We start from the raw sequence: 27,938 nt of genomic DNA on the forward strand, positions 1-27,938 counted from the left end.
GACCATATCTCTGGAAACTTCTCAAATATAATTATGAAACCAGTTGGTCTTTTACGTATTTTTTTATTTGATGTCTAGGCTGCAAATTCCATTCAAAGTCCAATTTTCTATAAAAAGACATAAAGACACAGGATCCATTGTAAATAGATCAATGGCAATAAGAAATTGCTCATAAGTTTTGTAGCTCTTCTCAATGATGAACCTACCAAAGACAGCAAATAGCAGCTTGTCTGCTGTAATCGCTTCATGATCTCTGCAAATTAGTAGCTGATATTCCACCTTTCTTCTTCCATTCAATACACATTGCTGCATATTGTATAAAAGGAGTGCATCACAAACTGCGGGGCTGGTCCCACCAGTGAGGCATCGGCTAGTTGGTGAGGGGTGGGGGACCTTTTTCATAGAGTGATTATACTCTGCCTAGTCCTTTCTGTAGCTGAAGTAATATGTAGTTTAGAAGCATAATTGAGCTCTACAGATGCAGTAGGGAGATGGGAGAAAGTTCCACAAAGTCAGCTATCTCTCTCTGCAGCCCTCCACCAGTCGGGCCTTTATGGAAAAGTGGCCCAACGGAAGCCTCTCCTCAGTGCAAAATATATGAAAGCTCGCATAGTTTGCTAAAATAGGCATGAAGGACTCACAGACTATGAGAAATAAGATTCTCTGGTCTGATGAGACGAAGATGGACCTTTTTGGTTATCTTCTAAGCGTGGAGAAAACCAGGCACTGCTCATCACCTGCTGAATACAATCCCAACAGTGAAACATGGTGGTGGCAGCATCGTGCTATGGGTGTGTATTTCAGCTGTAGGGACAGGACGACTGGTTGCCATTGAAGGAAACATGAATGCAGCCAAGTACAGAGATATCCTGGATGAAAACCTCTTCCAGAGTGCTCTGGACCTCAGACTTGTCTGAAGGTTCACCTTCCAACAAGACAATGACCCTAAGCACACAGCTAAAATAACAAAGGAGTGACTTCAGAACAACTCTGTGACCATTCTTGACTGTCCCAGCCAGAGCCCTGACCTAAACCCAATTGAGCATCTCTGGAGAGACCTGAAAATGGCTGTCCACCAACGTTCACCATCCAACCTGATAGAACTGGAGAGGATTTGTAAGGAAGAATGGCAGAGGATCCCCAAATCCTGGCGTGAAAAACGTGTTGCATCATTCCCAAGAAGACACATGGCTGTACTAGCTCAAAAGGTGCTTCTACTCAATACTGAGCAAAGGGTCTGAATACTTATGACCATGTGATATTTCAGTTTTTCTTTTTAATAAACTTGCAAAAATTTCTACATTTCTGGGGGGGGGTTTCAGTCAAGACGGAGTGTACATTAATGAGAAAAAAATGAACTTTTTGAATTTACCAAATGGCTGCAATGAAACAAAGAGTGAAAAATTTAAAGGGGTCTGAATACTTTCCGTACCCACTGTATCTTGGTCTGTCTGGTTCGGCTCCAGTAGAAATAAGTTTGGTTACAGCTGCTTGTTTTGTAGGATAATTTGAGCTCTATATCGGAGCTTTGGTAACCATAGGGTTTTTCTCCGTTTCATCTTTTCATAGATGGCTGACCTGCAACAAGAACACCAAAGGGAAATTGAGGGGTTATTAGAGAATATCAGGCAGCTGAGTCGTGAGCTTCGACTTCAGATGATCATTATTGATAATTTTATTCCACAGGATTATCAGGTAAGGCGAAAATTTTTCATTTACCATTCACACTTGTGATGCACGAAGTCTCTTCTTATATTGGGGGTCATGATCGTTGTTTCTATTAGTGAGGGGCAGGCTACTTGACCAAAGAAAACCTATATAGAAAAGAAATACCAATAATAAGAAACAATATAGTAACCCATATATATCATTCCTACCAAAAAATGTATTCAAACAAAGCAAATATAATATAATGACGTTATTAATTCATAATCAAAAAGCATGATAAAAAAAAAACATGAATGCACAACAGTCAATTAATAACACAAAATATAAAAATGAGGGGAACAGGGGGTGCAAGATGAAATAACGTAAGGGGAATTCTATATTCAATATAAAGTAATATGCATCTCAGATCAGGAAACCTGACTGTCAAAAGATTTAGTAGCAGCTTACTAAGAAAGGTGGCAAGTACTATGAAGTAACTCAAAATATATTTAATTAATTGAAGCATTAAATCATAAAGTGCATTGTGCAATAATCATCTTCATTATCCTTCTTTATTATTCAAAACACTCTTTTTCGGTGATTACTTTGGATCTCCATTCATACTGCACCACACACACAAATGATACACCATTTGAACGGTAAACTTGCCCCCTTTGCGGAAGATCATATAGTGCAGCTGCAGAAAGCGGAGAAGAAGTTTGCTCAAGCAATATCGGAGCTAGCTGCAAAAAATGAGGATCTGGAGAATAGGTCCAGAAGAAATAACATCCGTATAGTGGGTATCCCTGAAAAAACTGAGGGGAGGAATCCCACGGAGTATATTGAAAGCTGGCTCCTTGAGACCTTTGGTGATGCAGCACTGACAAAAGTATTTGCGGTAGAGAGAGCCCACAGGGTCCCACCGAAACCACCTGTCCCTGGAACAAGTCCCCGTACCATGCTTGCCAAAATCCTAAATTACAGAGACATTATCCTGAGGAAGGCTAGAGACATGACGGATCTGACAATTGGAGGTCAAAGAATTGCTATCTACCCTGACTATTCCGCCCTGGTACAGAAACAACGGATGATGTTCACGGGTATCAAGAGACGGCTGAGGGAACTGGGAGTGCAATACTCCATGATGTTTCCGGCACGACTGAGAGTGGTTGCATTGGATAAGATTCATTTTTTCCAGACGCCGGAGGACGCTACCCAGTGGATAGATCTTAATGCTAAAAGGCTTAAAGGGAAAGGAGATTGAAAATACGGGGTGGGCCGGTCGGGGGGTATTCCACTGTTAAACGGAAAAGAGATTGACTGACACTACATTGGTAATTGAGATGTGAAGGTTTGAGGGTGGAGCTGGGCATTACTCCAGGAATGCCCTGGGAGTGCTGATATGGCGGTGGAGTACGAGGGAGGAAGGGGGTGCAGCGTACTAAAAGTTTACTTAGTTTCCTTGCAGTTGTAATTTAATACATGTTGAAATATTTTATTCTTCTAAGAATTGCACCGAATTCTGTTATAAACGGTAGCGGGAGGTGGAAGGAGAAGGTTACGTTAACAAGAGTGTTCGCAATGGGTGATGGTGCCCCACTCTTGATAAGAGGCAGAATGTATAGTATTGGGGGGGGGAGTGCGGGGCAGGGGGGTATGGGTAAGGGAGGGGAGGGAAGTTAGACAGCTCAGAACCGGGAGTAACGACATAACTAAAGATGATGAGCCACATAATAGGGGACCGCTATAAGATACTGAGTTAAAATGTGAGAGGTCTGGCGGATAAGTCTAGGCGAGCTGCGAGCTTGCAGTATGCAAAGGATCAACGGGCCTCTATGATATGTTTGCTGGAGACACACTTGATACGGGAGAAGGTGGACGTACTAAATAGACGATGGATTCAGAAGGGGTATCACTCTACCTTTTCGACGTACTCAAGGGGTGTGTCAGTGCTGGTGCCGGTGGGAGTGCAGTATGAAGAGGTGAAGGTATGCGTGGATGCTGATGGTCAGTATGTGGTGATACAGTGTATATTATATGGAGTGAGGGTGTGTGTTGCGGCAATGTATATTCCACTTCCATATTCAAGCAAGAAGATTAGAGAGGTGTTGGAGAAGGTGGAACGATGGGGACCGCTACCACTTTTAATTATTGGGGATTTGAACAATATTTGTGACGACTTTTGGGATAAAAATAAGAACACCCAGAACAGTTCGGGGGGGCACACTACAACATTTGGTATCTATGTGCGTGAAATAGGCATGATTGATCTATGGAGAGTTAGACATGTTGGGGAGAGAGGGTACTCGTGCTACTCACCGGCTCATGCTATGCTGTCCAGAATTGATATGGCACTGGGTAACCGTCTGTTGGACACAATGGTGGGGGAGGTGCGATATCTGCCGAGGGCCCTTTCGGATCACAGTCCAATTGAGGTGGAGGTTAGGTTGTTGGGGTCACGGACCGCAAGCGGGAGAGAATGGAAGATCCATCCTAACTGGTTACATAGTGTTGACTTGGAGGGTATAGGGAAGGAGGTGACGGAATTCTTTGCTTTAAATGATGGGAGTACAGATGCTCTAACTGTTTGGGATGCAATGAAGGCGTACCTGAGAGGACTACTATTTAGAGATATTAGTAGGTGTAAGCGGAAGACGAGGGAGGCAGATAGAGTGGCGGTGGAGGAGTTGAAGGCTGCAGAGGACGAGATGGTAATGTTGGGAACTTCCGAGGCAGGGAAAAGGTTGAGAACAGCGCAAACTCATATGGAGAAGATTCTGCTGGGAAAAGCTGAAAGGAAGCGGGAGTTTCAAAGGGTGACTTATTTTCAGGAGGGAGAAACAGTGGGACACATGCTATCGGTGGTGGCTTCTGCTCAGCGAAGTACCTCATATGTACACTCGTTAGTTTCTGATGGTGGGAGCAAGATATCTGAAACATCTGAAATTATAAAGGTTTTTGCGGACTTCTACGCGGACTTATATTCCTCCAGGGTCAATGAGTCAGTCGGAGATACAGAGACTTTCTTGGAGAGTCTGGGGTTGCCGAAATTGAGTGAGGAGGATAGGGTGAGCCTCGATGCCCCTATCACGGAGGAGGAACTGAGTCGGGCGCTGAAGTCTATGGCCAATGGGAAGGCACCTGGAGTTGATGGGTTACCAGCCGAAATCTATAAAAGCTTGGGGGAAGTGTTGATTCCCAGATTAAAGTTAGTACTGGAGGAGGCTGGATGCCAGGGGTATCTCCCAGCATGTATGAGGGAGGCTATTATAGTGGTTATTCCGAAGGAGGATAAGGATCTGGGGAAACCTGAGTCATATCGCCCAATCTCTCTGTTAACCATCGATGTCAAGCTCTTGGCCAGGGTGTTAGCTTCCCGTCTGTCCAGTGTGATTACTAACCTTGTACATCCGGATCAGTCCGGCTTTATGCCTGACAGGTCTACAGCGGTCAATCTGCGGAGGCTGTATATGAATCTGCAGCTGAAGTCTGACAACTGTGGCCGGAGGGTTATTGCGTCCTTGGATGCCCATAAGGCGTTTGACAGTGTGGAGTGGGGATATCTCTGGTGGGTGTTGAAGTGTATGGGTATTGGACCGCAATTTGTGTCGTGGATTCAACTGCTATATTCATTACCGACAGCTAGAATCAGAGTGAATGGGGAACTTTCTCAGCCTATAAAGTTGGCCAGAGGTACGAGGCAGGGATGTCCACTGTTGCCTCTTCTGTTTGCTCTGGCTGTGGAGCCCCTGGCCGCCAAGATTCGACAGTCTGATGAGGTCCCTGGGTTTAGATATGGGAGTGTTGAGGAAAAGATAGCATTATATGCGGACGACATTTTACTATTCCTGGCGGACCCGGATGATGCCTTGAAAGGGGCCATTGAGAAATTTGGTGACTTGTCGGGGTTGAGGATAAACTGGGATAAATCGGTCCTCTTTGATGTGGATGGGGTGGAAGAGAGTGGGAGTGAGCCATTGGGAGAAGGGCGGCTTAAGGTGGCATCCCTTTTTAAATACCTGGGAATATGGATCTCGATGCCAGTTACGGAGTTTTTGTATAGGAATTTGACTCCTCTCATGGGCGCGCTTAAGGCAAAAGTAGATGCGTGGAACAAGTTGCACCTATCGGTGGTGGGTAGGGTTAATCTTATTAAAATGGTTCTGATGCCCAAAATACTTTACGTTCTCCATAACGCGCCAGTCTGGATTCCACGTGGGAAATTCCGGCAGATTAATGCTCTTTTTAGAAGCTCGATATGGGGGAGGCAATACCCACGTATTAGCCTGGAGACGCTTCAGCGACCCAAGGAAGATGGGGGTTTGGCTTTGCCCAACCCTGAGTTATATTTTCTTGCAGCCCAAAGTCAGCATTTGAAGGGCTGGGCGCGGGAGGCGTCCTCCAGTGCGGTACAACACTTGATGGAGGGGGTGACAAACCGACGACCGGTGGTGCAGTGTCTGGAGGATGGCTCCTTGGGAGCATTGGGGAAATTGTATCCAACTATGTTTTTGATACGGAAACTATGGACCAGACTGCGACAGATTCGGGGGGTTACGGGATTGACTAAATTTACACCGATATGGCTTAATAATAATTTGGTTGAGTTTGCGGCTCTTGGAGTGCTGACAGAGTGGCAGGCTAAAGGAATTTATTTTGTTGCTCAGATAATTCAACAACGAGTGTTAAAATCCTTTTCTCAGCTACAGGGGGAGTTTGGACTGAGACCTTCTGGGGAGTATCAATATGCTCAGATGAGGCACGCTTTTGGAGCTCAAAATTGGGGCGATGGCATTAGGATCCAAGAGGACATAGTTTTGGAATACGTGTGTGGGGATGGGACCACAAGGGGAGTCATTTCCACCCTCTAAAGACCTACTGCATGCATATTTGTTGGATTTTCCTCTAAAAGCGAGAGCGAAGTGGGAGAGAGATTTAGGCCCAATGAAGAATGAAACCTGGGAGTCGGTATTGGAGCGGGTTCCACGAGTGTCACTAAGCGAGCCGTATAGACTATCACAGCTGTACATCTTGCACAGAGTCTATAAATCACCGGAAGTGTTACACAGAGCAGGGTTGCGTGCTGACTCTGAATGCCCGAGATGTAGGACTGAGAATGCAGGAATATACCACATGATGTGGACATGTCCAAGACTGGTTGCTTTTTGGCTGGTAGTACTGAGTCGTGTGGAAGGGGCGTATAAATGCAGAGTGCCGAGAGATCCGATGGTGTGCCTACTGGGATATGTGGAGGAAATTAGAGTGGATAACACCTGGAAGATAGCAATAGCTAGGCTATTATATATGGCTCGGAAGGTGATAGCACGGAATTGGATCAAGGAGGAGCCGCCTACAAGGGGTGAATTCCTGAAATATGTTAAACATGGTCTCAATCTGGAAAAGGGGGTCTACAAAAGACGTGGAAAAATAGAAATGTTTGACAAAATTTGGTCTCCGTGGCTCGAGCTGGGATGAGTAGGTATAGGAAATGGGAGGCTGAGTGCCTTTGAATTGGGGAAATTGCTAGACGAATAAGCGGTCATAAGTGAGTTAAGCGGTTCAAAGAGCCATCAATACTAGTAATAAAAGTATCATTGGAAAGGACCTGTCATGGGGAGGGGGGGTTTGGGGTTTGTTGGGATTGTTGGGGGTTTTGAAAATAAAGAAACTTTGCTTGTAATACACTGGAAGATGGATAAAATGTAATGTTTATGTTTATTCTTAATAAAAATCTATTTACCGTATATACTCGAGTATAAGCCGAGATTTTCAGCCCAAATTTTTGGGCTGAAAGTGCCCCTCTCGGCTTATACTCGAGTCACGGTAGCGGTGGGGTCGGCGGGTGAGGGGGAGAGGTCGCTGAGGTATACTTACCTAGTCCCAGCGATCCTCGCGCTGTCCCTGCCGTCCCACGGGCTTCTGTGCTGCAGCTTCTTCTTCACGTGGGACCGCTCATTACAGAAATGAATAGGCGGCTCCACCTCCCATAGGGGTGGAGCCGCCTATTCATTTCTCTAATCAGCGGTGCCAATGACCGCTGACAGGAAGAGGCTGCAGCACAGAAGACGGGGAGGAAGGCGGGGAGCGTCAGGATCGCTGGGACTAGGTAAGTATATCATACTTACCTGTCCCCGTTCCAGCCGCCGGGCGCCGCTCCATCTCCCCGGCGCCTCCATCTTCCCGGCGTCTGCGCTCTGACTGTTCAGGCAGAGGGCGCGATGACGCGTATAGTGTGCGCGGCGCCCTCTGCCTGATCAGTCAGAGCAGAGACGCCGGGAAGATGGAGGCGCCGGGACTGGACGCTGGGAGCTGCAATCAAGAGAGGTGAGTATGTGTTTTTTTTTTTTTTATTGCAGCAGCAGCAGCGGCCATGGCACAGATTTATGTGCAGCATCTATGGGGCAGTATGAACGGCACACAGCACTATATGGGGCATCTGTGCAGCATCTATGGGGCAGTATGAACAGCACACAGCACTATATGGGGCATCTGTGCAGCATCTATGGGGCAGTATGAACGGCACACAGCACTATATGGGGCATCTGTGCAGCATCTATGGGGCAATATGAACGCTGCAGAGCACTATATGGGGCATCTGTGCAGCATCTATGGGGCAATATGAACGGCACACAGCACTATATGGGGCATCTGTGCAGCATCTATGGGGCAATATGAAGGGTGCAGAGCACTGTGGGGCATCTGTGCAGCATCTATGGGGCAATATGAACGGTGCAGAGCACTGTATGGGGCATCTGTGCAGCATCTATGGGGCAATATGAACGGTGCAGAGCACTATATGGCACAGCTATGGGGAAATAATGATCTATTTTTATTTTTGAAATTCACCGGTAAATGCTGCATTTCCACCCTAGGCTTATACTCGAGTCAATAAGTTTTCCCAGTTTTTTGTGGCAAAATTAGGGGGGTCGGCTTATACTCGGGTCGGCTTATACTCGAGTATATACGGTAAATAAAAAAAAAAAAAAGAATAAAACTGCTTTATCAATTTTACCAAATGTGGAACGGTATATGCGCCCCCTCCCCCCCCAAAAGAAATTAATGAATAGCTGTTTTTTGTTCATTCTACCTCACAAAAAACTGAATAAAGAGCGATCAAAAAATGTCACGTGCCCAAAAATGTTACCAATAAAAACGTCAACTCGTCCCGCAAAAAACAAGATCTCACATGACTGTGTGGACCAAAATATGGAAAAATTATAGCTCTCAAAATGTGGAGATGCAAAAACTATTTTTTGCAATAAGGGTATGTGCACACGTTGTGGATTCTCTGCGGATCCGCAGTTTTTTTGCGGTGCAGAAACGCAGATCCGCAATTGATTTACAGTACAATGTAAATTAATGAGAAAAAAGAAATGCTGTGCTCTTTGCGGAAAATCCACTGCGGAAACGCTGCAGTTTAAAGAAGTAGCATGCTACTTCTTTTTTGTGAATCTGCAGCGTTTTTGTACCCATTCCATTATAGAAAACCGCAGGGGTAAAAAACGCAGCAAATCCGCAAGAAAACTGCAGCAAAAACGCACAAAAAACGCTGCGGAGTCTCGTTTTCTGCCAGGAGAGGCAGAATCCGCCATAGAAATTCCTAAGCCTAATCTGCAACGTGTGCACATAGCCTAAAAAGCGTCTTTTAGTGTGTAACGGCTGCCAATCATAGAAATCCACTAAAAAACCCGCTATAAAAGTAAATAAAACCCCCCTTCATCACCCCCTTAGTTAGGGAAAAATAATAAAATTTTTAAAAATGTATTTCCATTTTCCCATTAGGGTTAGGGCTACAGTTAGGGTTAGGGCTAAAGTTAGGGTTTGGATTACATTTACGGTTGGGATTAGGGTTAGGGGTGTGTTTGGATTAGGGTTTCAGTTATAATTGGGGGTTTCCACTGTTTAGGCACATCAGGGGCTCTCCAAACGCGACATGGCGTCTGATCTCAATTCCAGCCAATTCTGCGTTGAAAAAGTATAACAGTGCTCCTTCCCTTCCCAGCTCTCCCGTTTACCCAAACATATGGGGTATCAGCGTACTCAGGACAAATTGGACAACAACTTTTGGGGTCCAATTTCTCCTGTTACCCTTGGTAAAATATAAAACAAATTAAATGTTCATTTTTTTGCTCCATACTGTTGATTATTGTCCCATAAGATGCTCCATATAAAACTGTGCCATATAGAACAGGGGTGTCAAACTGCATTCCTCGAGGGCTGCAAACAGGTCATCTTTTCAGGATTTCCTTGTACTGCACAGGTGATAATTTAATCACCAACTCATTATTTGTGTAGGTGATTAAATTATCACCTGTGCAGTACAAGGAAATCCTGAAAACATGACCTGTTTGCAGCCCTTGAGGAATGCAGTTTGACACCCCTGATATAGAATGCTCCATACCATTGATTATTGCCCCATAGATGCTCCATATAAAGCTGTGCCATATAGAATGCTCTGCACCATTCATTATGGTCCCATAGATGCTCCATATAAAGCTGTGTCATATAGAATGCTCTGCACCGTTCATTATGGCCCCATAGATGCTCCATATAAAGCTGTGCCATATAAAATGCTCTGCACCGTTCATTATGGCACCATAGATGCTCCATATAAAGCTGTGCAATACATAATGCTGCTGCTGCAATAAAAAAAAAAAATGACATACTCGCCTCTCTTGCTGCCCGCAGCTCCTCAGCGTCCCGTCTCGGCGTGTCTCCGCACTGACTGTTCAGGCAGAGGGCAGCGCGCACACTAGTACGTCATCGCACCCTCTGACCTGCAGTCAGCAGACGGGAAGACGGAGTGGCGCCCGGCGGGTGGAACGTGGACAGGTAAATATGTAATACTCACCTTCTCCTTGCGTCCCTGGCTCCTTATCCCGGACAGATGGTCTCCGGGAGCCGCAGCCTCTTCCTCTGTTAGCGGTCACTGGCACCGCTCATTACAGGAATGAATATGTGGCTCCACCCCTATGGGAGTGGAGTCCATATTCATAACTTTAATGAGCGGTACCATGTGACCTCTGAACAGAGGAAGAGCTGCGGCACCCGAAGACCATGGGACAGGCAGGGGGAGCGCCGGGACTAGGTGAGTATATGACAGTCCTCTCTCACCCGCCGACCCTGCCGCCGACCGTGATTTTTATCTCAGCTGGCATATTTTTTAGTCTCTTACTCAATATATTATATATTTTATATATTACACTGCCTTATTATATACATATTAGGCTCTATGGTGCTATTTACCCAACATCTTACTAGTATCCTGTTTATATAAGCCTTTTTATTTTCACATCAATCTCGCCCACTTATGTTTCTGTACTAGTTCACATTTCATACTTTATACGTACTCTCCTTTTCTAACAATTTATGTACTGTCTACATTAATTAATGGTAGTTTTGTATTTAATAAAGAATTATATTTTTGCTATTTATTTTGGCTTAATTTCCATTTCTCTTTTCGGTTTCATATTGCTTTTTGAGAGATGCCTTATTTTACATATAGAGGAATTTTTTTTATTTTTTTTTTATTATTCGAATGCCAGAATACAGCAGTGGTAATTTGTGTTTTGTGTGCCTTTTTTTCGGCTAATCTGTTTGAACTCGTTGTGTAAAACTCCTGAAAGAAAGACATACTGCATTTGTTTAAAAAAAAAAAAAACTCCTACTTTTTTCCAAGCACAAGAAAGGCCCAAACAGAAAGGCATAAAATGTAAGGTATAAACAAGCAGGGTTGTGGAGTTGGTATAAAATAGACAAACTCAGACTTTGACAATATATAATAAATAGGGTACAGTGGTACAATGCAGGATGTGCAGTAAATGTGTTCGTAAGAATTTGGGAAAATTATAATATGCCCAATAAATGTCTGTTTTATTTCTGATCTAAGGATCTGGGCTTTTAGTTGAGATGAATCTGTGCTGCACTTTATGCACATGCTCAGTAGTGACCAGTGCTGTGGAGTCGTAGTTCAGATGAATCTGTGCTGCACTTCATGTACATTCTCAGTAGTGACCAGTGCTGTGGAGTCGGATTGGAGATGAATCTGTGCAGCACTTTCTGCACATGCTCAGTAGTGAACAGCGCTGTGGAGTCAGGGAGTTGGGAGTCTGGGAAATTGAGGAGTCGGAGGTTTGATTTACCGACTCCACAGTCCTATGGACAAGCCCTAACTGTGCTAGGTATACAGGGAAGAGAAAACGAATAACTGCACTCCATTCCCTGCATCTGAAGGATACTGCTTGACAAAGGTTAGTTTGTCTGTCTTGATTGATGGGTCTTCTACATGGGATGCAGGATTTTCATCAACTCGTGTGGAGCACGTAAGCCCCCTTACGTGGGGAAGGTTTGCAAGCAATGTAAAAATCCCCATCTGTTTCCCTGTGTGGCGGGTTCCAAAAGTGTTGAAAGCCCCAGGGGATTTGCAAGCTGGTGACGATGCTTCGGTTTAGTCATGGTTTGCTACATTTAAGATTTTAGATAAGATCTCATGCTTACTGTTCATCACTGGAAATCTCTAGCAAGGCATTAATAGTCAACCAGTGAAGGAATTATCATACCCTGATGAAAAGCTTCATAATAATGAATAGGAGACCAAGTATAAAACCTTTCTCAAAAATAATTAGGAAATCAAATTTAGTGATCTAAGCGATCATGTTTACATTAGGATATTTTTATTTAATTTTTTTGTTTGATGTCTTTCCCTTGCTTAAACCTTCCCTCGAGGAGCTATAACTTCTTTATTGGGTGGAATGGAAAGCAATAATTTAGCTATTTAAGTTTTTTTTGTTTCATTTTGCTGTTTACTGTACAGTAAAATTGACATGATATTATTTTTATTATTATTATTTATATAGCACCATTAATTCCATGGTGCTGTACATGAGAAAGGGGTTACATACAGGGTTATAGATATCGTTTACAGTAAACAAGTTTACAGTGACAGACTGGTACAGAGGGGAGAGGACCCTGTCCTAGCGGACTTTCATTCTATGGGATAGTGGAGAAGAGGCAGAAGGTAGGGGCGAGGCGGCTCTGGCGATGGCGAGGCGGTGGCTCTGGCAATGGAGAGGCGGCGGCTCAGCAGGTAGGAAAGAGGGAGAGAAGTACATGGGATTCAAAGGTGCAGTGGCTATTCCAGAGTAGGAGATGGTTGAGACGTACCAGCAGTTAGGAAAGAGGGAGAGAAGTACGTGGGATTCAGGGGTGCAGTGGCTATTCCAGAGTAGGAGATGGTTCAGACGTACCAGCAGTTAGGAAAGAGGGAGAGAAGTACGTGGGATTCAGGGGTGCAGTGGCTATTCCAGAGTAGGAGATGGTTCAGACGTACCAGCAGTTAGGAAAGAGGGAGAGAAGTACGTGGGATTCAGGGGTGCAGTGGCTATTCCAGAGTAGGAGATGGTTCAGACGTACCAGCAGTTAGGAAAGAGGGAGAGAAGTACGTGGGATTCAGGGGTGCAGTGGCTATTCCAGAGTAGGAGATGGTTGAGACGTACCAGCAGTTAGGAAAGAGGGAGAGAAGTACGTGGGATTCAGGGGTGCAGTGGCTATTCCAGAGTAGGAGATGGTTCAGACGTACCAGCAGTTAGGAAAGAGGGAGAGAAGTACGTGGGATTCAGGGGTGCAGTGGCTATTCCAGAGTAGGAGATGGTTCAGACGTACCAGCAGTTAGGAAAGAGGGAGAGAAGTACGTGGGATTCAGGGGTGCAGTGGCTATTCCAGAGTAGGAGATGGTTCAGACGTACCAGCAGTTAGGAAAGAGGGAGAGAAGTACGTGGGATTCAGGGGTGTAGTGGCTATTCCAGAGTAGGAGATGGTTCAGACGTACCAGCAGTTAGGAAAGAGGGAGAGAAGTACGTGGGATTCAGGGGTGCAGTGGCTATTCCAGAGTAGGAGATGGTTCAGACGTACCAGCAGTTAGGAAAGAGGGAGAGAAGTACGTGGGATTCAGGGGTGCAGTGGCTATTCCAGAGTAGGAGATGGTTCAGACGTACCAGCAGTTAGGAAAGAGGGAGAGAAGTACGTGGGATTCAGGGGTGCAGTGTCTATTCCAGAGTAGGAGATGGTTCAGACGTACCAGCAGTTAGGAAAGAGGGAGAGAAGTACGTGGGATTCAGGGGTGCAGTGGCTATTCCAGAGTAGAAGATGGTTGAGACGTACCAGCAGTTAGGAAAGAGGGAGAGAAATACGTGGGATTCAGGGGTGCAGTGGCTATTCCAGAGTAGGAGATGGTTGAGACGTACCAGCAGTTAGGAAAGAGGGAGAGAAGTGCGTGGGATTCAGGGGTGTAGTGGCTATTCCAGAGTAGGAGATGGTTCAGACGTACCAGCAGTTAGGAAAGAGGGAGAGAAGTACGTGGGATTCAGGGGTGCAGTGGCTATTCCAGAGTAGGAGATGGTTCAGACGTACCAGCAGTTAGGAAAGAGGGAGAGAAGTACGTGGGATTCAAAGGTGCAGTGGCTATTCCAGAGTAGGAGATGGTTGAGACGTACCAGCAGTTAGGAAAGAGGGAGAGAAGTACGTGGGATTCAGGGGTGCAGTGGCTATTCCAGAGTAGGAGATGGTTCAGACGTACCAGCAGTTAGGAAAGAGGGAGAGAAGTACGTGGGATTCAGGGGTGCAGTGGCTATTCCAGAGTAGGAGATGGTTCAGACGTACCAGCAGTTAGGAAAGAGGGAGAGAAGTACGTGGGATTCAGGGGTGCAGTGGCTATTCCAGAGTAGGAGATGGTTGAGACGTACCAGCAGTTAGGAAAGAGGGAGAGAAGTACGTGGGATTCAGGGGTGCAGTGGCTATTCCAGAGTAGGAGATGGTTCAGACGTACCAGCAGTTAGGAAAGAGGGAGAGAAGTACGTGGGATTCAGGGGTGCAGTGGCTATTCCAGAGTAGGAGATGTTCAGACGTACCAGCAGTTAGGAAAGAGGGAGAGAAGTACGTGGGATTCAGGGGTGCAGTGGCTATTCCAGAGTAGGAGATGGTTGAGACGTACCAGCAGTTAGGAAAGAGGGAGAGAAGTACGTGGGATTCAGGGGTGCAGTGGCTATTCCAGAGTAGGAGATGGTTCAGACGTACCAGCAGTTAGGAAAGAGGGAGAGAAGTACGTGGGATTCAGGGGTGCAGTGGCTATTCCAGAGTAGGAGATGGTTCAGACGTACCAGCAGTTAGGAAAGAGGGAGAGAAGTACGTGGGATTCAGGGGTGCAGTGGCTATTCCAGAGTAGGAGATGGTTCAGACGTACCAGCAGTTAGGAAAGAGGGAGAGAAGTACGTGGGATTCAGGGGTGTAGTGGCTATTCCAGAGTAGGAGATGGTTCAGACGTACCAGCAGTTAGGAAAGAGGGAGAGAAGTACGTGGGATTCAGGGGTGCAGTGGCTATTCCAGAGTAGGAGATGGTTCAGACGTACCAGCAGTTAGGAAAGAGGGAGAGAAGTACGTGGGATTCAGGGGTGCAGTGGCTATTCCAGAGTAGGAGATGGTTCAGACGTACCAGCAGTTAGGAAAGAGGGAGAGAAGTACGTGGGATTCAGGGGTGCAGTGTCTATTCCAGAGTAGGAGATGGTTCAGACGTACCAGCAGTTAGGAAAGAGGGAGAGAAGTACGTGGGATTCAGGGGTGCAGTGGCTATTCCAGAGTAGAAGATGGTTGAGACGTACCAGCAGTTAGGAAAGAGGGAGAGAAGTACGTGGGATTCAGGGGTGCAGTGGCTATTCCAGAGTAGGAGATGGTTGAGACGTACCAGCAGTTAGGAAAGAGGGAGAGAAGTGCGTGGGATTCAGGGGTGTAGTGGCTATTCCAGAGTAGGAGATGGTTCAGACGTACCAGCAGTTAGGAAAGAGGGAGAGAAGTACGTGGGATTCAGGGGTGCAGTGGCTATTCCAGAGTAGGAGATGGTTCAGACGTACCAGCAGTTAGGAAAGAGGGAGAGAAGTACATGGGATTCAGGGGTGCAGTGGCTATTCCAGAGTAGGAGATGGTTCAGACGTACCAGCAGTTAGGAAAGAGGGAGAGAAGTACATGGGATTCAGGGGTGCAGTGGCTATTCCAGAGTAGGAGATCGTTCCGACATACCTGTGAATGAAAGCAGATGGATCAGGGCATGGCAGCGTGAAGGAGAATATGCAATGGATTATCGTGGTATAATTCAGATGATACACTTAAAATATGTCACTTGAAATTGTCACATCTGACTAAAGTCAAATCTGACCCGCTCCATGCAACTTATACCATTCAAATGTTCACTTTATTCTGCGAATCAGTATGTCTATGGTAATACCAAACTTATTGCAGTTTTTTGGACTAAAACTCACTTTTTAGTGAGTAAAAATCTTACTAAAATAGTCTGTGTGCCATAGGCCAGAGGCAGCATCCTCTGCAGTGGCATAGCTCGCTCTCCTCCTGTCCCACGCTGATCTGTCTGATTGTTGCAGGGCAGGAAAGGAAGCTACCAGGACTTGCACTTTCCTGCATGGATGCTGCAGGTCCTGGCTAGCTCAAGGACTTTTCAGATAGTGATCAGTCACATGCCTGGCAGTAACTTCAAAATGCTCAGGTCCCTGCTAATTTGGCAAGCTTTAGTGCTTATTGAATAAGCTGCAGAGGGAACCTGGATACCAGGATTGTGCCTGCTGATCGGCGCCAGAGATGCATGTCTCGTGGCTGTGTGACAGTCCCGACTCATGCATGGAGAGCTTGTGTGTTGGGCTCTCCATGCATGTGTTCTGACAGTGAAACAGCCGCGACACTTGCAGCTGCGGAGTCGAAGAGCTGATCAGCCGGCACAAAGCAAAACAAACTTGTAGCTTATTGGATAAATGTCTGATAGTAGTTTATCTTCAACTAAACTGTCATCCATGAGGGAGGTTATGTCACTGTTCTACTACAAGAAAATGACTTATCAGACAGTTCGTGATGCAGCTTGTTTAAGAACTAATGATGTTCTTGATGTCTGGGTAAAGGCAGGCATCCCTAAGAGACTGAAAAAACATGGGGTTGAAAAAGTGGAAGGTTTCTTCAAAGAATATGACAAGCTAAAGAAAAACAAAACGAAATGTTCTGATAGTGTGAAGAAGGTGGAAGAATGGGACTCAGGATTAGACAACATGATATCGCGCATGCTAGGACTATGGATATGACAAGAATACCGGAAGACAAGGACTTTTTGCTAGCTCAGGGACAACTGGAAGCCATGGAAAAATGAGAGGTGTTGACAAAGCTTGGGGGAAAAAAAAGACATTTTGAAGAAAGTAGAGACAAATTACAAGAAAAGAATTAAGAGAGACAAAAAAGAAGTTCTAGAGAGGAAAAGGTGGTGCTGCTGTCATCATCTGATGAAGTAGATACGGGAGATGATGAAACATCAGAAGTACTGCCGTCAGCAAAAGAGGAAGAGTCGGTGTAGTACGTAGATGACAAACTGTCAGCAAGCCTTGATGTGGCCAAAGTTGGTGACAGAAATGCAGCATTAAAGAAAATCTGTTACCCCCAGACATACATATATACGTATATGACCTATTAATATGGGCATACAGGTGATAGAAATGTTACTAGACCTATCTGTATGCCTCATATTAGCAGTCTTGTTGTTGAGAAATGTTCTGCAGATGATGAAATCTGCCAAGATAGTAATCAGTGTTATGAAAGAGACTAATGATACAGCAGAATGAATCGTTTCAGAGGGTGCCCCATCAAAAAATTGAAAATATCATTTTTTGCTTGCATTAAGGACCACCCTACTGCCAGTGCCGTCTTAGCAAGGTAGAGAAGGTGGCCTTCACTAGGCCCTAGCTGCCATGACAACTCATCGGCATCCTCGATGGTGTTGGGTCGGGTTGGGTGGCCAATGGAGTGACAGAAGATGGCCCCTTTCTGTCTAACCACTTATTTGCCACAGTTACATATGACTGCGATAAGGAATTAAACCACCATGACCTGAGCCTACTTGAAATCATAGCAGCTGCTATGTCCGGTTTCTAACCCCTTCCCGCAGCGAGTTCAGCCTGGTCCATACACAACCACTCCTGCCAGTAGGACACTTCTTTTTAAATGGTAGAGAGACTGCAGTCGGCTGATGCTGGGCAGTTGGCAGTCATGTTATTTTGCCATCTTTGTGAGAATTTATGTTTCTGAACTAGAAGATATGACTGTTGGGTGATGAGGGGGAGACTGAATGCAGCATGTAAGTAACAATAGACAAAACATTTAGCAATGATCCACGTAGAGAAAATGAAAGTGGCCCTCACCCAGATGTTGCTGAATAATGATGTCCTTTATTCAGAAAAACAAATGGACAAACATGGAGAGGAGAGGCGGCTGGTAGCAGTTAGGGTGCGGGAAGGAGGAAAGGGACGACGGCCGTTTCGCGCTTGTGCGCTTCTACGGGTCCACCTGGACCCGTAGACCAGGTGGTCCAGGTGGACCCGTAGAAGCGCACAAGCGCGAAACGGCCGTCGTCCCTTTCCTCCTTCCCGCACCCTAACTGCTACCAGCCGCCTCTCCTCTCCATGTTTGTCCATTTGTTTTTCTGAATAAAGGACATCATTATTCAGCAACATCTGGGTGAGGGCCACTTTCATTTATTCTCTACGTGGATCGTTATTATATACTAGATTGTGGCCCGATTCTAACGCATCGGGTATTCTAGAATATGCATGTCCCCGTAGTATATGGACAATGATGATTCCAGAATTCGCGGCAGACTGTGCCCGTCGCTGATTGGTTGAGGCAACCTTTATGACATCATCGTTGCCATGGCAACCATTATGACATCATCGTTGCTGTGCCCGTTGCTGATTGGTCGAGGCCTGGCGGCCTCGACCAATCAGAGACGTGGGATGTCTACGTCCTTTATGACATCATCGTCGCTGTGCCCGTTGCTGATTGGTCGAGGCCTGTTTGTCCATTTGTTGTCGTCTCTTTCCTCCTTCCCGCACCCTAACTGCTACCAGCCGCCTCTCCTTGTGCCGTAGAAGCGCACAAGCGCGAAACGGCCGTCGTCCCTTTCCTCCTTCCCGCACCCTAACTGCTACCAGCCGCCTCTCCTCTCCATGTTTGTCCATTTGTTTTTCTGAATAAAGGACATCATTATTCAGCAACATCTGGGTGAGGGCCACTTTCATTTATTCTCTACGTGGATCGTTATTATATACTAGATTGTGGCCCGATTCTAACGCATCGGGTATTCTAGAATATGCATGTCCCCGTAGTATATGGACAATGATGATTCCAGAATTCGCGGCAGACTGTGCCCGTCGCTGATTGGTTGAGGCAACCTTTATGACATCATCGTTGCCATGGCAACCATTATGACATCGTCGCTGTGCCCGTTGCTGATTGGTCGAGGCCTGGCGGCCTCGACCAATCAGAGACGTGGGATGTCTACGTCCTTTATGACATCATCGTCGCTGTGCCCGTTGCTGATTGGTCGAGGCCTGTTTGTCCATTTGTTGTCGTCCCTTTCCTCCTTCCCGCACCCTAACTGCTACCAGCCGCCTCTCCTTGTGCCGTAGAAGCGCACAAGCGCGAAACGGCCGTCGTCCCTTTCCTCCTTCCCGCACCCTAACTGCTACCAGCCGCCTCTCCTCTCCATGTTTGTCCATTTGTTTTTCTGAATAAAGGACATCATTATTCAGCAACATCTGGGTGAGGGCCACTTTCATTTATTCTCTACGTGGATCGTTATTATATACTAGATTGTGGCCCGATTCTAACGCATCGGGTATTCTAGAATATGCATGTCCCCGTAGTATATGGACAATGATGATTCCAGAATTCGCGGCAGACTGTGCCCGTCGCTGATTGGTCGAGGCAACCTTTGACATCATCGTCGCCATGGCAACCATTATGACATCTACGTCGATACTGTGCCCGTCGCTGAATCAGAAACGTGAGATGTCTACGTCCTTTATGACATCATCGTCGCTGTGCCCGTTGCTGATTGGTCGAGGCCTGGCGGCCTCGACCAATCAGATGCGTGATTTCTACGTCCTTTATGACATCATCGTCGCTGTGCCCGTTGCTGATTGGTCGAGGCCTGGCGGCCTTGACCAATCAGAGACGCGGGATTTCTACGTCGATGCTGTGCCGGTCTCTGATTGGTCGAGGCCTAGCGGCCTCGACCAATCAGAGACGCGGGATTTCCAGGACAGACAGACAGACAGACAAGACAGACAGATAGACAGACGGAAAAACCCTTAGACAATTATATATATAGATAGATCTTATGGTTGAGCACCACCCATTAGTTGCCATCCTGGATTTCGTGCCGCATATGTCCTGAATTGAATCCTGCGTGAAGAAGTGAATTGTTTGCCTCTTAGCCGCCTTAGTGCCTTCCTATTTCCAGCCTCTTAACATTTAGCAATGTTTCCTGTAAAATCGCTAGCGTCTTATTGGCGTCTTCTTTAAGCCTTCCCAATGACAGGTTCAAGTCGGCAAATGCCAGATGGAGGATTTAGCTTCTTTTTTTTTTAACTGCTGGGTGTCTTTGGAAGCTTGAAGTAGTTAAAAGATGCTCAAAAGACTGAACATATGATCCACAAGTCGTTTTTCAATAGACATGCAGACGTTCACTCTTTAGCACTTTTTCATGCAGTTTTCATAGCAGAATGTACTTGAAAGATGTCAAGTACACATACCACAACTCTTGTGAAGCAGCTGTGTCTTCTTTCTTTAACTCAGCTGTATGATACATAGCTATGTCTGTTCACGTGGCTGATAAATAACAATATTCAGTATAAAGTAAAGGTAAATCTCAGGAAAATCCTCATCTGTTGGTCCGAGAATTGCAATGATCATGTGAACATAGCCTAATATAGGGAAATTATTTGATTTGCAAATGATGCGTACAGGAGTCATATTATTTCTTGGAACCCAGAAGGGAACCTGGCGCAGTGGTTAGCACAGCAGCCTTGCAGCGCTGGAGTCCTGGGTTCAAACCCCACCAAGGACAACATCTGCAAAGAGTTTGTATGTTCTCTTTGTGTTTGCGTGGGTTTCCTCCGGGTACTCCGGTTTCCTCCCACATTGCAAAGACATGCTGATAGGGAATTTAGATTGTGAGCCCTATCGGAGACAGTGATGATAATGTGTGCAAAATGTAAAGTGCTGCGGAATATGTTAGCGCTATGTAAAAATAAAGATTATTATAAAAATAAAGATTATTATATTATGTGTAAAAATGATATTAACCTGCAGATATGGTGTCACGACTCAGTGGCGCTTGGTAGCACTCATCCCCAAAATCTCAGTATGGTATTTACATTCAGGATTTCACTTTTAAGCCATTTAAGAACCCTCCATTTTTCCCAGCTAATTCTTGGTGGATTTAAGAGTATATTAGGGTCACAGTTATGTGGCAAGGTCTACGTTCACCTGAACCGTAATCTTCTAGGCAGTGTCAGAATTTCCATAAGTACCTCTGTCGGGAAACCTTTGATGTATTTCAGCATCAAGAAGCAAGTCAGCCTAAATATTCACTCTAAAAACATAGTTACATGTGTATAATATAGTTTTTTTTTCTGTTCAGGACATGATTGAAAATTACGTCCATTGGAATGAAGACATTGGAGAGTGGCAGCTGGTAAGCAGTTTTCTTAGATTTACTGGGAAGGTGAACGCACAGTACTTTAGCCTAACGTATGTTTTTATCTCTCGTTTGTAAGAAATGCGTTGCTTACACTGGAAACAATATGAGAAAGCAAACTCCTGTACCTGACAAGAAAGAAAAGGATGTAAGTCTCTATTTATCTTTGTAAAATGTCTTTTTTTTTTTTTTCTTTTTGTTCCATGATCTTGATATTTAACAAATTTTTATCTGAAGACAAAAGTGGCACAATATATAAAATCTATAAAAAGTATACATACAAAGCACATGTACACTGTACACACGTTAACTTGACATGTAGTGATGTAAGACATATACTGTATTTATGGAAAGACCTATAGTAGATTTGGTCACGTAGAGAAGGAAACAGTTTTTTAGCTTCAACCCATAAAACAAACCGCAGTTATCTCACAATATTTCTCCATATCTGATCTGGACTAGGCATTTACAGTAACCTCTTCTTCTTCTTTGTCATCTGATGATTTGCTTTTTTGTATAGTGTACCAGCTTTCCATTTGTAGCATTTTCATTTCTAATATGTCATCTTCTGCAGTTATTCTAGTACTATTAATATTGACAACTTCTTGAACTGGTAGTCTTTTAAAAGTTTGTAATCAAAGAAAATAATCTATTTCCCACCAGAATATTCTACTTTTTTTTTTACTCTCTGCTGTATTAATTTAACTTATTAAACTGGATCCAGTTGATATGCCAGTTTTTTTGTCATGTAAAGAAAAGCGCACCATCTCAGAACTTTTGCCACCTTTTTAATTTCACCAATAATATATATACTGTAAATCGATTATTTGTCACATTTCCACCACTCACTGTGACCTGGATGCAGTGAGTGACAGCTCAGCCACCCTATAGAATAAGGGGCATGCAGAGCGATCAGTATTGTGACCGTCCAACTGCAAATCAGGGTAGGGGCGTGCTGGGTTTCTTCCAACTGTCTCCTGTTCTGGTTGATTACCTGACTATTTAGCTGGCTGTCTGATTATGTCCAGTCATAGCCTCAGCCTGTGTGTGTGTCTTGTTTTCCAGGGCTCTGTTTCTAATCTTTTGCTGTCTGACCTTGAACCTTGCCTTTGACCATCCATTTGTCTTGATCCGCTACCTTCTTGGAGTTCTGACCTCGGACTTTGACCTGACTATACCTTTGTCAAAATCCAGAGTATATGATAAGCTCTCTTGATATCTGACCCCAGGCTTCTTGAATACCCTGTCTCACAGCTTGTCCATAAGTAGTGACTTGGTGTTTCATTTGTGATTCAGCATCACAATTGGAAACTGAAATCATTTTGAGTGGTTTAAAATAAAAATTACAAAACTAAAATAATCTATTAATAAATAATTGTTAGCGCCCTTGTAGCGCAACAATGACCCTGAGCATACCTCCAAATCAGTAAAAGAAAAAAATCTAGGTTTAAAAAAAAAACTAGACCGCCTACCCAATGAACTCTATGGAAGTTGAGTTGTTAATTGTTTTGTTTATTTCTTTTGTTGCCATCACTTATAATATTTTTTACTTCATAATTCAGGTATTGTGTGATACTTCATATATCTGCCGAAAACAAAATATTTTCCATACGCAAAAAAAGACTTTCATAGCAGCTCTGTAACCATGTAAAGATAAAAAATAATAGTTTTGGCTTTTATGTTTTATTCTGTTAACCAGTGTCTAGTTTACTGTGTTTTGTGTATTATAGTTTACATAACCCTCCAGCATTGGCCGGTGATGGAGTTGTTTTTTTTTACTTATTTTTCAGCCTTTCGAAGTAGATTTGTCCCATGTATATTTGGCTTACACCGAGGAGAGCCTTCGCCAGTCCTTAATGAAGCTAGAAAGGCCTAGAACATCAAAAGGAAAAACAAGACCCAAGACATGTCGGAGGTATGTGTGAGGCTTTGTCATACTTGAGACATAAATCTGAGGCTACCACAGTGGTAGGTCTCTACTACTATCTCTCAGGCAGCACGGTGCAGGGAAAGTGCTGGGTCATATTCAGCATACAGTAGGTCATACCTAAAGTGGAACAGTACTGATAGTTTACCATTTGTTGTTGTGTTTTGTTTTGTTTTTATTAATTGAGGAGGGGTGTGACGGACATTTATTAAACTGATTTTATAGGGTGGAAAATGATCAATATTATGTTTCCTCACTCAGCATGCTATTTCATTGTATAATAGCTATTAACTTACTGCTTAATTTTGATAATTAACCACAGAAAGATTGCACTCATGCTCCTTGTGTACATCCAGAGGAATTTTGCTAGCGTTTTGATGGTTTCTACAGAAGAACACAACTTCTACATGGAAGTTAATTAACGGAATAGGATCTGTTACCACAGTCATTCATATTATGACACAAACATATCCATAGGGCTCTGTTGACCTGAGGGCAAAAGAATTTTATTTTAGCTTCTGTTAGACAAGTATGCCTAGGCGTTATTTTTATTTTGGTCTACAAAAGTAGACCGTAAAGGACATATAACTATAATTAAAGCAAAATATTGGAAACTGCGGTCTCCCATGAGAGAGAAATTGCAGAAGGTTCTCCAAACATCTCTAACCTAGTGATTTATGTGTCAAACTCATTATTAGGTGTGGTTCCTTGATAGTAACTACGTACCAGGTTGTGTCTCAGGTTTTGTGCTCTTCTGTAAGTCATTGTCAGCTTATCTGTCACCTATTACTTGAGGTTGAGGACCGGGTCAGTAGGAAGTAGTGGTCAGAATTTTTTTTAGCCTTCCCGCATAATGTATCCCTGGTTGTTATATTGCAAGATAAACCTAACATGCCTTTTTAAGCTCTATTCTGATCGTTCTTCTACTATACTCTCTCTCCTGAACTGTCCTGGACAAATCCCGATACTTTTGTAAAAAGATTGATTCCACACGGGTCCAGGGAGACACGGGGAGTGACAGGATGTGGCAAACGCACTCATTTGAGTGGCAGTACACTCGCTCACAACTCTGAGAGGCCCCTTTCACTAGCACCAGTGAAACAGAGCTCTACCAGTGAGGTTGGACTGCCACCAGTTTCTCTTTAGATATAAGCCCGGTCTGGTAACGGGATTATACCAGGCCAAACACCAGCCTCGGTAGCATGAGAAGTTAAACAGTGAAACGGATGTGTGGATTGAGATAAAAGAGCAGCCCAAGGTTATATTTACATATTTAATCACCTTAACTCACACTAGACAATACACTATATACACGATGGTTACACATATACACTGGTCAAATATGCAAATACAGATAGTGGTAGGATAAAATATATACGCAGCATATATGTAAATTAATGGGTGATGTTAGATCATGGGTGCGCTGGGCCACAGGGGGCATGGGATTCCAGCTTCCTTGGTCACTTCTCAGCAAGATTTTAGGCGCAGCCACACTTCTGAAGTGGACCGAATGCATCACAGAGAGAGGGACTACATGGCCTTTAAATAGCCTTTATCCCCTTTGGGTCATTCCCCTCCTGCCCTTTGGACTGAACCTAAATTCCCTCCCCTTGCCTCTGCAGCTGTAATTTCCAAAACCTATGAAAGATCATAACTCCTTTCTGGACGGTCCCAAGGTAGCAGTTCTGATACCATGTGATCCAGCCAGGCCCATGCTACGCGTTAAGACCAAACACAGCTTTGCTATCTGGTTTCTACTGGTTGTTCTATGTATTTCCATACCCCTGAGTGCTAGAACAGGTTGAGATCCAGCCGGGCGTTTGCCATGTTCTTGGGATCTCGAAAATACGCATGATGTACGGCTAGGACATATAATATCTCTATAAGGGTACCGTCACACTGAGCGATGCTGCAGCGATACAGACAACGATCCGGATCGCTGCAGCGTCGCTGGAGAGCTGTCACACAGACCGCTCTCCAGCGACCAACAATGCCGGTAACCAGGGTAAACATCGTGTTACTAAGCGCAGGGCCGCGCTTAGTAACCCGATGTTTACCCTGGTTACCAGCGTAAAAGTAAAAAAAAAAAAAAAACACTTCATACTTACCTTCCGCTGTCTGTCTCTCGGCGCTCTGCTTCTCTGCCCTGTGTAAGCCCAGCGGCCGGAAAGCAGAGCGGTGACGTCACCGCACTGCTTTCCGGCCGCTGTGCTCACAGCCAGTGCAGGAGGAGTGCAGAGAAGCACAGCGCCGGGGACAGACAGCGGTAGGTAAGTATGTAGTGTTTTGTTTTTTTTTTTTTACTTTTACGCTGGTAACCAGGGTAAACATCGGGTTACTAAGCGCGGCCCTGCGCTTAGTTACCCGATGTTTACCCTGGTTACCAGTGAAGACATCGCTGGATCGGTGTCACACACGCCGATCCAGCGATGTCAGCGGGAGATCCAGCGACGAAATAAAGTTCTGGACTTTCTTCAGCGACCAACGATCTCCCAGCAGGGGCCTGATCGTTGGTCGCTGTCACACATAACGATTTCCTTAACGATATCGTTGCTACGTCACAAAAAGCAACGATATCGTTAACGATATCGTTATGTGTGAAGGTACCTTAACTCCTTATGGAATCATAGCAGACTCAACAAAGCATGTTATCGACATGACCAGCAAGCCTTTCCTTCTGTTCTCAGCTGACTCAAGGTGTGAGATCTGTCACTAATAGCCCTTTGAGGCTTGATTCCCCCCCCCCCGCTGAGTCAAGTGCACACTGAAGGGGGTTTTATAATCCTATACCAGATAGGATGCAAATGATTGGCACGCTATTATATCTCCAATATTCTTTATAACTAGTGTGCTCCTGTAGGAGATATTGTTTGTACTGATTGCTCATATATTGATGTAAATATGTGCAACATATCTTGAAATATATCAATGTAATGATATTGCTCATATCAGACTGTGTCTGTATTAACCACACTATATCCCCTTTCCTTCCCTGTAGGAAGCGGTCAGCCAAACCAGAAGCCGTGATTGACTCACTGCTGCAGTAGCTGTTTTCTGCACCGGAGTATGAAGAATGCTGTGTGAACAATGGTCGGACATTGAGGCAGATTGTAATGGATACCTTGTGTAGGCTTTGTATGATAATCCCTGTGTCTTATTATATTGTGACATGCCTCATTATCATGGGTTCATCATTAACCTTGATCCTGGGTAATGGATATAATGTAGCATCTCTCCAGTGTCGTGCCAGGACAGGTGGTATTTCAGATGACTTAACCAGAATTTGATATTTTTACCCCTGCATTATCTGTGTAACCTTACTTGCATGGCTTGGCGTATGACCGTATAATGATATCATATTTATATCAGTATAAGGCAAGCTGTAGCACTGAGCAAGCTGGAGCTTGTAGTTCCACCGCATCTAGACAATTGCCTAGTCCAGATCGCTACAACTTTACAAATTTTTTTGGGGTCTACTGTCATAGAAGTATAAAGGCTCCGGCTCTGATCCTCTCCAGAAAAGGAGTATTAAAAAAGATTATACTTAAAGGGGTTGTCAGGTGAAGACAATTAACTCTCCGAAGGATATCGCGCGCCATAGGATTGTTGATAATTTGTTGATCCATGGTGGTTCCATGACATGGAGCCTGTTAGAATGGAGTATCAGTATGCGTGCTCGACAGTCGCTCCATACATTCACTGTGGGGCTGCCAAGGGTTGTTTTCGGCTTTTCCTGGCAGCCCCATAGAGAATGAATGGAGCCGCGGTTGGGACCCAACTTGCCGGCCCATTTTGTAACGGGAATAAAACTGCTCCATCAGGATAAAAAATTCCCTGTTCTGCCAATCAGTGCGGGTTTGAGCCTTTGGATCCCTACTGATCAGTAAACTATCACCTATCCTGGCTTGTTTCTATATATGCTACTGGAACATGTAGACTAGATTAAATGTCAACCAAATATTTAATTAACCATAAACCTTACATGTACCAACCTAGATAATAAAAGATGTGGGGCCACCAATCCAGTATATTAGTAAAGGTGAGCTTTTAGCCAGTCCAGCATGCCTCCCCTCTCCACACCATAAACCAACGGTTCCCATGCAAATTAAGCACCCATTGTGCACCCATAAGCACCAATAAAGTTGATCATTCTGAACCCCGTAACGCAGAAGCTACATGACACTTTCAGGTCTTCTGTGGTGTCCCAGGCCAGCGTGACCCTAACAATTGGAAGATCTGAAAAGACCTCCTACCATGTTAGTCATCTTCACTACATCTGCAATGTTTCCTAGTCCCAGTCTATAGTGTATCCCTTATAGGATGTTACTGTATCTCACTGTGTAACCGCGTCGTCGTCTATCATTTCTACTTTATATTTATTTCATGTATATTTGTGTGGATATTTTGTGGCCTAATGTACAGTTTTGTTTTTTGTTGTTTTTTTTTTTGTTTATTAAAGCCGTATGTCCATTTTTATACTTCACCTTCTTTTTTTTCTTTTTTTTTCTTTCATGTAGCAAATTGTGAACCATGGAGTTGTTGGGAAATGTAACAAATATTTTACTTGGACCCTTTACTTTCTCTCATTTTCCATCTAATATTTATTAATAAGCCTCATTAACAAAATATATATATATATATATATATATATATATATATATATATACAGTGGGGCAAAAAAGTATTTAGTCAGTCAGCAATAGTGCAAGTTCCACCACTTAAAAAGATGAGAGGCGTCTGTAATTTACATCATAGGTAGACCTCAACTATGGGAGACAAACTGAG

General features: G+C 44.4%; 1 protein-coding gene across 2 annotated transcripts in view; it reads left to right on the forward strand.

Moving 5' to 3' along the window:
* KIF3A (kinesin family member 3A) overlaps positions 1–27,569 on the forward strand; it is a 66,275-nt gene extending 38,706 nt beyond the window's left edge. Inside the window, exons 13-17 of one of the 2 annotated variants that reach the window (XM_069764018.1) lie at positions 1,570–1,695; positions 21,170–21,223; positions 21,306–21,374; positions 23,017–23,141; positions 26,152–27,569. In XM_069764018.1, coding sequence (XP_069620119.1) covers positions 1,570–1,695; positions 21,170–21,223; positions 21,306–21,374; positions 23,017–23,141; positions 26,152–26,200 — 423 coding nt within the window. In that variant the 3' untranslated portion in view covers positions 26,201–27,569. The remainder of the gene's footprint in view (positions 1–1,569; positions 1,696–21,169; positions 21,224–21,305; positions 21,375–23,016; positions 23,142–26,151) is intronic. The other variant, XM_069764017.1, reaches the window with a different exon arrangement.
* Positions 27,570–27,938: the final 369 nt, after the last annotated feature.

Source organism: Ranitomeya imitator, chromosome 4 (assembly GCF_032444005.1).
Source record: "Ranitomeya imitator isolate aRanImi1 chromosome 4, aRanImi1.pri, whole genome shotgun sequence".
NCBI lineage: Eukaryota > Metazoa > Chordata > Amphibia > Anura > Dendrobatidae > Ranitomeya > Ranitomeya imitator.